Source organism: Pieris brassicae, chromosome 1 (genome assembly GCF_905147105.1).
Source record: "Pieris brassicae chromosome 1, ilPieBrab1.1, whole genome shotgun sequence".
In the NCBI taxonomy this organism is placed as follows: Eukaryota; Metazoa; Arthropoda; class Insecta; order Lepidoptera; family Pieridae; genus Pieris; species Pieris brassicae.
The window spans coordinates 14,062,969-14,073,820 of record NC_059665.1 but is presented as its reverse complement, the minus strand read 5'-3'; the positions used below and the strand labels follow the sequence as shown (position 1 = coordinate 14,073,820).

The following is a 10,852-nucleotide window of genomic DNA, read 5'->3' as shown; positions in this document are numbered from 1 at the left end:
GTGAAACAACGTATGAAGTATTGGTGTTGGCACTTATGACAATTAACATTTACATATGCTTTTCAAAATGTTGCCACCTTCTTACTCCAATTAAGGAAAAATGATAATACATTTAGAAAAATGTGGCGAGCAAAAAGTAATAATTTAATTATTAATGAATAATTAAATTGTAATTATTCAAATATGTAATTTTTTATATATATTATGCTGTTCATTCAACTATTGCATTTTATAATGTAAATTATTTAAATTTTGAAATTTTCTCTACGAGTGACGCCCTACTGGCTGAATTCACAATTTTGATTTATATAAAAAAAATATCAAAATGTTTTTATCTTCCCTCTTTGAAGAAATTCTTCTACAGATCAAGTTTTTGGCTTCCAAAGCTGTGCTAAATTATGTAGGGTGTCAAATAGCAAAAGTAGTGATAATAAATTTAAAAAATATCAACGTGATAAACTAAAATCACAAGGTAAAAATTACTTATTAATAAGTATGTTTGTCCTTGAGAAGGACATTAATTTAAGCTTATTAAACATGCATTATTCTTTTTCAGAATATGGATTTCAGCTCAACAGTAAATGCTGATTATCAATGGCCATTTCCGAAGCCTATAGTTGGAAAGTAAGTAGTAGAGGCCTACAGTTGTAAAGAATATGAATAAAAAATGTAATACATTCAGAAGTAGTTAATAATACTGTAAATTTCATTATGTAATTCATCTCTTTAGGAATAGATTATACAGATATTTGTGTTTCTAGAAGGCGACCAACTTTTCTTTTCTAAAGCTTCATTGCTTCCCTTCTCCACTTTATATGTTGATATCTCTCTTAGACCCTGTGAGCCACCTAAACCTGAAGCAGCACCTACAACCAGACCAACACCTGTGGCTCCATACTGCCACTGCGATGCACATTCATACTCGCCACGCGTTGAACAATATAAACAACTACTCGACAAGGAACAGAAACTATGTCAAGATTACGAACTGTTAAGGAAACAGGTACCCAAGAAATATTTCACTAAAACGTGATTTCTAACAAAAATAAAATCCTAACCTATACTGCACGTAGAAAAGTGTTGGCCTAATGGCTTGAGCAAGCGACTCTTAAACCTAAAGTCGTGATTTCAAATCTCGGCTATAGACTTTCTATGTGCACGTTTAATACTGAGGAAACCGACATGCTTTCGATACAAAAATCGACATGTGTCCAGCTATTAAGTTAAAATAATGACTAAAACAATAACGAATTTCTGAGACCCTAGGTTGTAGCAACATTATTTTTTTTATTGCTAAAAACATTTATTTTTCCCATTAATTGTTTTGCAATTGCACAGGAATATTAGAATGTGCTTAGTCACGTGATCATTTACTTATAAATTTGAAGGCATACCGCAAACTATTCCTGGGCCTGCCAACGTGATTTTGATTAACATTACGTTTTATAGATGGTAGATGTCACAAATGACATATTGGATCACCCTTGTGACGATCTTGATACTAAAATGACCACAATGTATCAGGCTACCTATAAGAAAAGATGTAAGTTCGTCAACTACTCACCATTTTATTGCACGAGGCTTAAATTTAAACGTAATATTAGTTTAGATATATTTTAATTTTTACTTCAGCATTAACCATGTTACCCAAAATTATCTAAATACAATAAAAAATAATTATATATTATAACTTTCTATATTTCTTAATATTTCAATACTCTGTACATGTCATACATGTAATATTGTAATCAAATAAACATGAAACTCGCGTGGAATTAGAGGATCCTCTCATGATCTCTTTTTTAAGGTTCAGACACTCATAATAGATATTATAATTATTTCATAAATTAAAATTCCAGCCTTCCCAGTTTCGGACTATCAAAAAATCATAGCTGCATCTCAATCTAGCGCACCTATACCGATCGAGAGCAATCGTCTCGGAGTATTACGTTGTTACAAGGACCCCACTCACTTTACTGACAATCCCCCGACTGTACGACCAACTATAAACCCCCCGGGGCCCGTCCACACCGGTGTTGCTCCCATATCCGTACAAAGCTGGTTCACGGACTTTCCAGGAAGGTCTGAATACATGGACACGTACAGTGCTTCGGCAAAAGCCTGCTGGAGGTCCATGCAACGGTTTAAGGAACCACTACCCTCGACAAGACGTAGGGCGGACGATACATGCGTTTAAGTTTCTTTTTGGTTTTGTGATTTTCTGTATTGTGTAAGCAATAAATAAGGGAAGATATATATGTTTTTATTTGATGCCTGATTTCACAAGGCACACCACATCACCACAGCCACTTTTGCCATTTAATATAATAACAACCACCCTGATCCAGTCTTTAACAGTCTTTAAGAAATATTAAGAAAGTAAAGATAGAAAGAAATTAACGTACAATTATTTGTGACTTGTGATTGGTACGGATACGGTAGTGTGTGTGGGTTGTGGGTAAAAAAACAATAGTTTTAATACGAAAGCCTGTTTCGTTTGTCCTATGAAATTACAACGGACTAGGCCAACGTTTTATATTGAGACCTTTCCGGTTTTTTAAACATCTTTCCTAGCGAGCCGCCGTGCTCATATTCATTTTGAAAAATTCAAAAATTCAATTCAAAATATTAAAATCATTTATTCATATAGGTAACAAAATGTACACTTATGAAATTGACATCTTAAGTAATTAATAATATAAAAATAAATTAAAAACAAAAATTTGAAAACCCTTTTAATGGGCTTATTGCCTTAAACACTGCATCAAACATAGGGTAAAGGACACTTATAGTCGTTTTGAGGCTATTTTCCTTTGTATCTATAGGCAAGTAGGTGATCAGCCACTGAAACTGACATATTTAAAGACATTAATATTTTTGATATAAAGATTTTATAAACCTTTTCCTCCGGCTCCTAACATAGTGAGAACTGGATTTCAAGAAGATTTTCCACGTAACAAATTAATATTTCTTAAATCAAATTACTTAAGCCCTAAATTGATATCATAAACATTTTATACAAATATAAGGAAATATTAATTTAATTGGTATGAAAAAGTTGGTTGCTAAGTAGGTACAATATTTTTAGGACACTCATAATTTAATTCGAATTCGGAGGATGACTAACTAACAGGTTAACAACCGTTTAACCTAATTTGTTAAATTTAAAACTCTATGGACCTAGTCTTACGCCTCACTGAAGAACATTTGAGAAGCATGTTTTCTTTAGGTAAAAAGGCTAAGAAAATCTGGAAACCTCATTTTTCTTGTTTATTTAATTCAATACTTTTTAAATAACTCGTATCGCAAGAAAGGTAACAATTTATTTATTTTAATTATTGTTCAAAATACATATTGTTATTTTCGTAAATTTGGTGATAATTATTATTTAGCCGATCGTCACATTTTGGTTCTCTTGCTTTTATGTTTCCCTCGGGTTATGCTATACGCATTTTTATTTTGATTACCTTTTTGCCAATTATATTATGAGTTAATTCCTCAATGTTATAATTTTTTAGTGAGTGTTCGTATTGTGAACTATTGAGGAAAAGTTTTCGTTGTGTAATATCAATCTAACCTCTGTATTTGTTCTTAAACTAATTTTCAACATGTCGTACGATTGACAATTGTGGATCTTGTATGTTAAGAATATATTATGGAAACGAGGTATGGTTTATTCAGTAAATCAAATAAGTGTATAATATAATAAAAAAAATAGTAAATCAAATTTACTGTACTTGATGTAGCACTGAAGAAAAAATATGCGCTTTGCCGCTTTACGTGTTTACACTATAGTTTATGAAGTCTGGTCTATTCTTTTCAAGTTTATCCAAATTCCACCTAATGGGGAGTAAGAAAATGCAGACGGGTTTACTTTCAAAGGATTCTCGGTCCTTTCATTCAAACACAGTTCATATTTCGAAAGAAGTAGGACCAATGCCATCTTAGATTGTATATAGCCTTGTCGTACACCTGGAATAAATGATTGATAAAATAGTCAGGAAAATAGCCAAAGAAAATACATAAAAATTCCTTTTCAATACTGATAATTGATATTTACTATTTGTTAACACTTGCAATAGAAGAATATAAAAAACAATTTCAAATAAAATTTACTTTTTAGGTCTGCGTTTGATTCCCTAGACGGGAACTTACTTACGGAAAAGCAACCATGAAACAGACTAAATATATCCAACTTGAAAGGTTGTTCTTATCAATATATACTTTAAGTATGAGTTAAAATTCAAACCTTTAGCGAAAATATTGCTTCGACGGACCTTATTTAATCTTAGTTAATTTACAAATTATAATTATAAATCATTAATAGCTGACCCGGTAAACATAGTTTTACAATGTATATTATTTCCAGAAAACATTTTTTAAGCTCAATAAAAATAACCTATCTACTATAATAAAAAATAGGGGTTGATCGTAGAGGGGTGACAAATCAGGGTTGTATGTATTTTTCTATGCTGTATCATTAAAAAATAAAAACAAAAGAAATATAAAAAAAAATTTTTAGGTGGACACCTCTTATCACTTAGGGGTTTGAAAGATTCTCAGATTTGCTGCATATTTCTTTTGCTTACTTGCTCATGCTTCAAATTCATAAGCATCGGTCGAGCCGTTTTAGAGGAGTATGAGAACGAACATTGTGACACGAGAATTTTATATATACCAATATAAAAAAATATAAATTCCAAACACTCACAATCAAATTCCTCTTGTATCCATTAAATTCTACAATGTCAGTTTTGGTAGAAACAAATAAGCTTTTTAGTTTTCATATAAATTATAAAATAGCATTCTCGGTCCCAGAATATCAAATATGCAACCCTTGTTGTTTTGTCTTGAATCATTAAATACAGTTGTCACTAAACTTCGAAGAAAGTATTTTCTTTGAATAACCGCCACCAAACAATAGTATATTTAGCTCACCTAAACATTTCTTCGGTCCCTCCCCAAAAGGCATCCACTGGCATTGATGCATTGTAGTCTTCTTCTCTGGAGTAAAGCGCTCTGGATCAAATTTGTCTGGATCTTCGAAAATATCTGGATCCATTTGTATTGCTTGTATCGGTATAAATAGTAACGTACCCTTGTCTATAACTATATCAGTATTGGGAACTTTGTAGTCCTCATTACATCGGCGGAAGAGGGCTCGAAGTGGTGGATATTTTCGTAATGTTTCTGTAAGGATGGATATTGTATGTGTATCTACGATCCTTATGCATGAATGTGTTTATAAAATGGACCTAATTTTATAAAATACATATACATTGTCCCATCTAAGTGGGCAATGAATATTTGCTAATAAGCTAAGGAAGTAGAGGAAAAAAATATAAATTTAAAAACGGCGTCATTTTACGGCGTCCGTCAGGCATAGAGGCCGCCAATTAAGAACTGGGTCTTGACACAAAATTACTTTTCGAAAGTAGCCAAACAAATTTGTAAGTTCACGGTTTGTCACGTGACTATTTTCAAACGAATTTGTTTGGCTTTAGTGGGTTACAACTGTCAAAATGGGATTTTTCTCAAACACCTTAACACTGTGAAATGTACGTTTTACATTTTCCTAAGGGATACTCGAACGAGTTGTTAAATCTTACCTTCTAGAACCATATTCATATAAGTCATTTCATTTTGAGCTTCATAAGTACATTGCCCATTATGTTTCGCTAATACCCTTAATATTTCTTCTCTGGCTTTGCTCTGCACGTCGGGATTTTTGGCCAGCTCGTAGGCGGCGTACCGCCCCATCGTAGCTGATGTCTCGTAGCCCGCAAACAAATAGAGCATGGTGTTCGCTACTACGTCAATAAGTGTGAAAGAATGAGAACCAGCTTCTAAAAATGAACAATTAACAGTAATTATTTTTATTTTTAAACTTTGAATTTCAATATGATCCTAGTTATTATAAATTCGGGTACGCAAAAGTTACTTATGTTTATAGAAATTTAAGTAACAGAGTTTATAGATATTTGCTTTAACTTGATGAAACATATTGTATAGTTTTGACCTGATTGAAGAGAGTTATCTGTATCCATTAAATCAATAAGTCTTTGTAGAAAATCCTTGCGACGATAATTGTTAGTTTTACGATATTCCACTCCGTTTTTGACTAGGTTATAAAAGAAATTATTAATAACGGGATCCGTACGCTTCAGGCCAAATTTTTTGAAAAATTCTGGAGCGAAAAATGCGATTCCTCTTATAATTGTCCTGAAATTAAAAAAAAAAACATGTGTGTGGACTTATTATTTAACACGCGTTAGAAGTTATACTTCTTTGGCGTCATATGATTTTTTTTTTATATTTCGCCTTATTCTACGTTTGTAGAAAAAACGACACCAACATTAGAAAAAAAGGTATCCGACATTGAAATTTTTATTTTAACGCATTATCTAGTTAAATGACGTTTATTAAATATCACAATATAATTATTTATGTTGACTATGCTAACTTCAGGGTGTCGGTTTTGACGGTGTGCGCGCGCATCGTTAAAATTTACTCTTAAAATAAATAAGCGACCCATTTCGGTGTATCAAAATTAATTTTAACTTACCAATATTTTGACGTGTATTCAAAAAACTGTCGGCATCGTCCATGAAACTCGGTTTCACCTCTTTTAAACCCATCATTTTTAATTCCAAAACCGACATTACCAACTATTTCTAGCGCGTATTTACCATAAAAATCGGTAAAATTTATCGGTGTACCATTCTCATACATTAAGTCGCCATACTCCAGACCTTCTTCTGCTGCTTTCTTTACATGAGGGAAAAGTGACTTCAACTTAGCTGGACTAAATGTTGGGGAGAGCTTTGATCGAAGAGACTTCCACTTGGGGCCGTGGATATGGAAGAGATGACCTCCGAGAGGGTCGCTGGTTTCCGAACTTGAAAATACCCCATGTGATTGGAAATAGTCGTAATCCTTGATCAGAATATGTTTGGCTAGTTCTAGATCGTTGACGCACAATACTGGTATATTGAAGCAGTAAAGGCCAACCAAGGGGTTCTTTTTATATTGAAAATAGGCGTCACAGTACGGCTGGAAAATTTGTTTTTTGCGCTTTATCACATCGCGGACATTACCAAAGGGAAACGACGGTTTTGGTCCCGGCACGCCCTTCTTTTTCCAGTATGAAAACTTCCTTTTGAACCACAAGTAGATAAAAAATGTGCTTATGGTTGCAATAATTGCCGGTATAAATAAAAAACTATACATTTTTCGTGTATCCGACACAGCATAATATCGCTGAATGTCGGTCGTCATTTCACAACTCCGGCTTTTAAATGTTTATAATTATTTATATTTATAAAGTTTTTGTGAATCCACTCATTAATAAAAGCCAATAAAAGTTAGTTTTAACTACATAAATATTCTTTATATTGTTTTTGCTTTCATATTATTAAGCGCTTCTGTAAATCATTCCTCAAATTTTAATTAAGTTCAATAAATCATTCTTAATGCACATTTAGTAATTTATTCAGTCTACATCACACTTAGTTTCAAAAGAAATTAAATAAAGACAAGAGAAGAGAATTGTGAACACAAATTAGGATAACAAATGCTTTATATTACTAGTATTGAAATATAGTTTGTTTAAAACTTATCTGATAACAATTTAAATTGATTTTTAATCAAAAAACCTCGAAATACTTTTATTATTAAAGTCTCATTTGTATGAGCTGGATCGGCCAATTAAGTTCAACAAACAACCCTGCAACCTTAGACAAATGGTATTTGCGGGTAATTTGACCGAACGTATCGAATTAATAGCAAAATGTTGATAAGTCTATTCTATGAAACGAAGCTTTAGATGATAAACTATAGAAAGTGTAGCCTACTTCAATTGCCAGAAGGCTTTGCGTGCGTTGCCGCCCTTTTAAGAATAGGTACGCTCTTTTCTTAAAGAACTTAGTGTGAAGTGTTCAGGAGACTTTTGTGCTTCTGGAAGGCTGGCTAAATTAGCCAGAACAGGAGCACAATGGACCAATTATCTCTATATATTTAAAATTCTCGTGTCACAATGTTCGTTCCCATACTCCTCCGAAACAGCTCGACCGATTCTTATGAAATTGTTTATGCATATTCAGTAAGTCTGAGAATCGGCTACTATCTATATTTCAAACCCCTAAGTAACCAGGGGTGTCCACCCCAAATTTTTATTTTTCAGGCAAAACTTTTTGTTTTTATTTTTTTATGATACAACATAAAAAAATACATACAACCCCTCTACGACCAACTCCTATTTTGCATTATAGTAGATAGTTATTTTTATTAAATTTTAAAAATGTTTCCTATATAAATAATATATATAGCAAGACGACGTTTGCCGGGTCAGCTAGTGAGTCTATAAAAAACTTAGTCTATCATTGTGGAAACTGAGTCTACCAACCTACAACCTTTTCTTAAAGAACTCAAAGTCGAATTGGTTCGGTAATACTTAAGTTCTGTACTGGTTCCATAAAAGGGTGATGCGCGGCAAGCAATGTCTCAGCAAATAAAACTCAGCTGCAGGTTCAACTCTTTTGAACACTCTCCATTATAAATGGAGATGGAAGGTGAAGGGCGACCCCACATCTCTATGCAATTAATACCAATTTAAAAATAATAACCCTATAGTGTTAGCGTTTATCGAACTGGGATAGATATGAAGCGTTTGCCACTTGTGTAAAGATGCTATAAAGCTACGTAACTACAACGCTCAACGTCCTTTAAGATTGAGTTTCCCGTTTTCCCACTGCGCGACTGTTTCCATTTTGAGACAATAACATTATTAAAATGTTTATTAATATAAGGTCTTGTAAAAATAGTTACTACATAGAAAAGCTGACATTTTAATTGTAATGCAGGAAATAATAAGTAATGACGTAAGTAATAATATAACTTATTCTATTCGATATCGCAATATTAAATAATGACAGACAAAATCAATAAGAAAAAAACGAAAACACCGTTGTAGAACCAACATACATCGATCGCGTTGAATACGTGTAGTAAACTGTACAAATTGTATGGTAAGTCGATAAACAATTGACAAAACTCGTAGCTCGTAGGAAAAAAAGTATTGATACTTTTTTTTATAGATAATTTTATGATCTACATTTTTGTCTAAAGTACTTTGATGATAAAACTTACCGTTTTGCTGGAAATTGCAAAAAACTCATTTTTTTTACCTTTGACATGGAATAAAAAATTCATATACACGGGGATGATGGGAAACTTAAATATTATTTATAATTATGTTTTGAACAATTTTACTGATTTTCAGCTTGTTGGGACTTTATGTACCTTCGAATGTATAAATCGTATAGTTTCAACATCAAAAGATGGTTTTTATTTCCAATAGGTCATAATTTATTTTTATTATATTTTGTTTATAACTTGGCGGTTTATGAGTGTCGGAGAGTTTATCCAATTCCTCTCTGTTCCTTGTCCTTGATTTAAAAACTGGCAGAAAATGTAAATTTAGAAGCATACACTTTTCTGATGTTCAGGGAGTTATCATCGCTATTTGGTAATGACGACGACAACAACAAACACACACAATTTATGTTATCATAATTTTATTTATTTGTAATAATTAATGCAGATTATTTCATAAATACTGAAAGCGATATTAAATTTATTACGCACCCAAAAAATATTCCAGAAAACCGAAAGTCTTTTTTAACATTATTATTTTTAATCACGTTCGTATATTAAAACAAATATAAAATACTAACTAAAATATATTATTAAAAGGAGTCCCTTTAGGCAAGGTTTCGAAGATACTTGCAACGTTCCCCCTTTGAATAGCTAGACTAATACTGTCCGAGGTAGCCAGCTCTTCGGTCTTCGGTCGGTCTTATTATTATTATTGACTTAAAAAAAAGAACAATTCATTTGAAAAAAATATCTTAAAAATCATTAACATTATTTTCAAAGCTGTACAAAATAGTTTAACCCCTTTTATCACCCATTGTTTGTTTAATTTAAAAAAAAATCAATTTATTTATCAATCAATCAATTTTTATTAATTTGATCCAAATCCCACTATCAGGTGCGCAAGAGAATGATGTTGCCTTGATTCGAATTGGATCTTCTGTTTTTTCGGCCAATGATAGTTTATATTTGGTAAGTAATTTCACTAACAACATTTTTGATTGTATGTAGCCTTGACGAATACCTGAAATAAAGATATACAAGTAAATTTGCTATCTCGGGTATTGACGTTGCTCTAGCTGATGTAAAGAGTCCAACATAAATGCTGGAGCAACATCCCGTATCAGGGATATCCGTAACGGCATTTCCTGACGATAATAAAAGAAAGAAGGTGCGTTCCATTTCTCTACGAAAATTAAAATAACATTGCAATGACACCGAATGTTAGGCGAACATACAAAGCAAGCAACTCTAGCTATGATGCTGCCATCTTATGATAAGACAAATTGAAGGGTGTAATTTTTATCACTTTATTTTGAAAAAAAATCAGCGAATGGCCAACGACTACACCTGTCTTTTGAGCCTACTTATTCCTTTCTCATCTGTTTTATAATTTGATAAAAACAGTTTCTTTTAACACTATATTAACATTTCCTGAATATATTGTATATACTATCGTCATTCGCCAACAATTTCTGAGTAAAACGAAATTAATATACTTTCAAGGCATAGAATTGTAAATTTCACGAACCGTAAAGCCATCCATCGTGCATGACATATATCGACGTTAATAATAAAAGTAATAATTCGTTTAATTATTAATAAAATGTTGTTTACATACCATTAAGATAGATGAGATATATTATACTATTATTGTATTATTTATCACGAAATACCTAAACATTTCTTTGGTCCTTCC

The 10,852-nt window shown here is 32.3% G+C and overlaps 2 protein-coding genes across 2 annotated transcripts; one reads left to right on the top strand and one right to left on the bottom strand.

Moving 5' to 3' along the window:
- The first annotated feature begins 297 nt into the window (after positions 1-297).
- On the top strand, positions 298-2,254 carry LOC123710725. The gene is made up of 5 exons (XM_045662863.1): positions 298-472; positions 557-624; positions 835-1,003; positions 1,450-1,543; positions 1,860-2,254. The coding sequence occupies exons 2-5, from the start codon at positions 560-562 to the stop codon at positions 2,195-2,197; spliced, it is 666 nt and encodes a 221-aa protein (XP_045518819.1). The 5' UTR covers positions 298-472; positions 557-559; the 3' UTR covers positions 2,198-2,254.
- Positions 2,255-3,788: 1,534 nt separating this feature from the next.
- On the bottom strand, positions 3,789-6,079 carry LOC123713630 (probable cytochrome P450 6a14). Its single transcript, XM_045667392.1, has 4 exons — positions 6,020-6,079; positions 5,610-5,846; positions 4,939-5,190; positions 3,789-3,972 (listed from the first exon to the last, which is right to left on the bottom strand). The coding sequence occupies exons 1-4, from the start codon at positions 6,045-6,047 to the stop codon at positions 3,797-3,799; spliced, it is 693 nt and encodes a 230-aa protein (XP_045523348.1). The 5' UTR covers positions 6,048-6,079; the 3' UTR covers positions 3,789-3,796.
- Between the last annotated feature and the right edge of the window lie 4,773 nt (positions 6,080-10,852).

Excerpts from the sequence above, each read along its gene's own strand:
- LOC123710725 (XM_045662863.1), top strand. The coding sequence starts at position 560 with ATGGATTTCAGCTCAACAGTAAATGCTGATTATCAATGGCCATTTCCG. Across the intron at positions 1,004-1,449 it reads ACGAACTGTTAAGGAAACAG|ATGGTAGATGTCACAAATGA; the intron begins GTACCCAAGAAA and ends TACGTTTTATAG. Across the intron at positions 1,544-1,859 it reads GGCTACCTATAAGAAAAGAT|CCTTCCCAGTTTCGGACTAT; the intron begins GTAAGTTCGTCA and ends TTAAAATTCCAG.
- LOC123713630 (XM_045667392.1), bottom strand. The coding sequence starts at position 6,047 with ATGGATACAGATAACTCTCTTCAATCAG. Across the intron at positions 5,847-6,019 it reads AGATAACTCTCTTCAATCAG|AAGCTGGTTCTCATTCTTTC; the intron begins GTCAAAACTATA and ends GTTCATTTTTAG. Across the intron at positions 3,973-4,938 it reads GGGACCGAAGAAATGTTTAG|GTGTACGACAAGGCTATATA; the intron begins GTGAGCTAAATA and ends CATTTATTCCAG.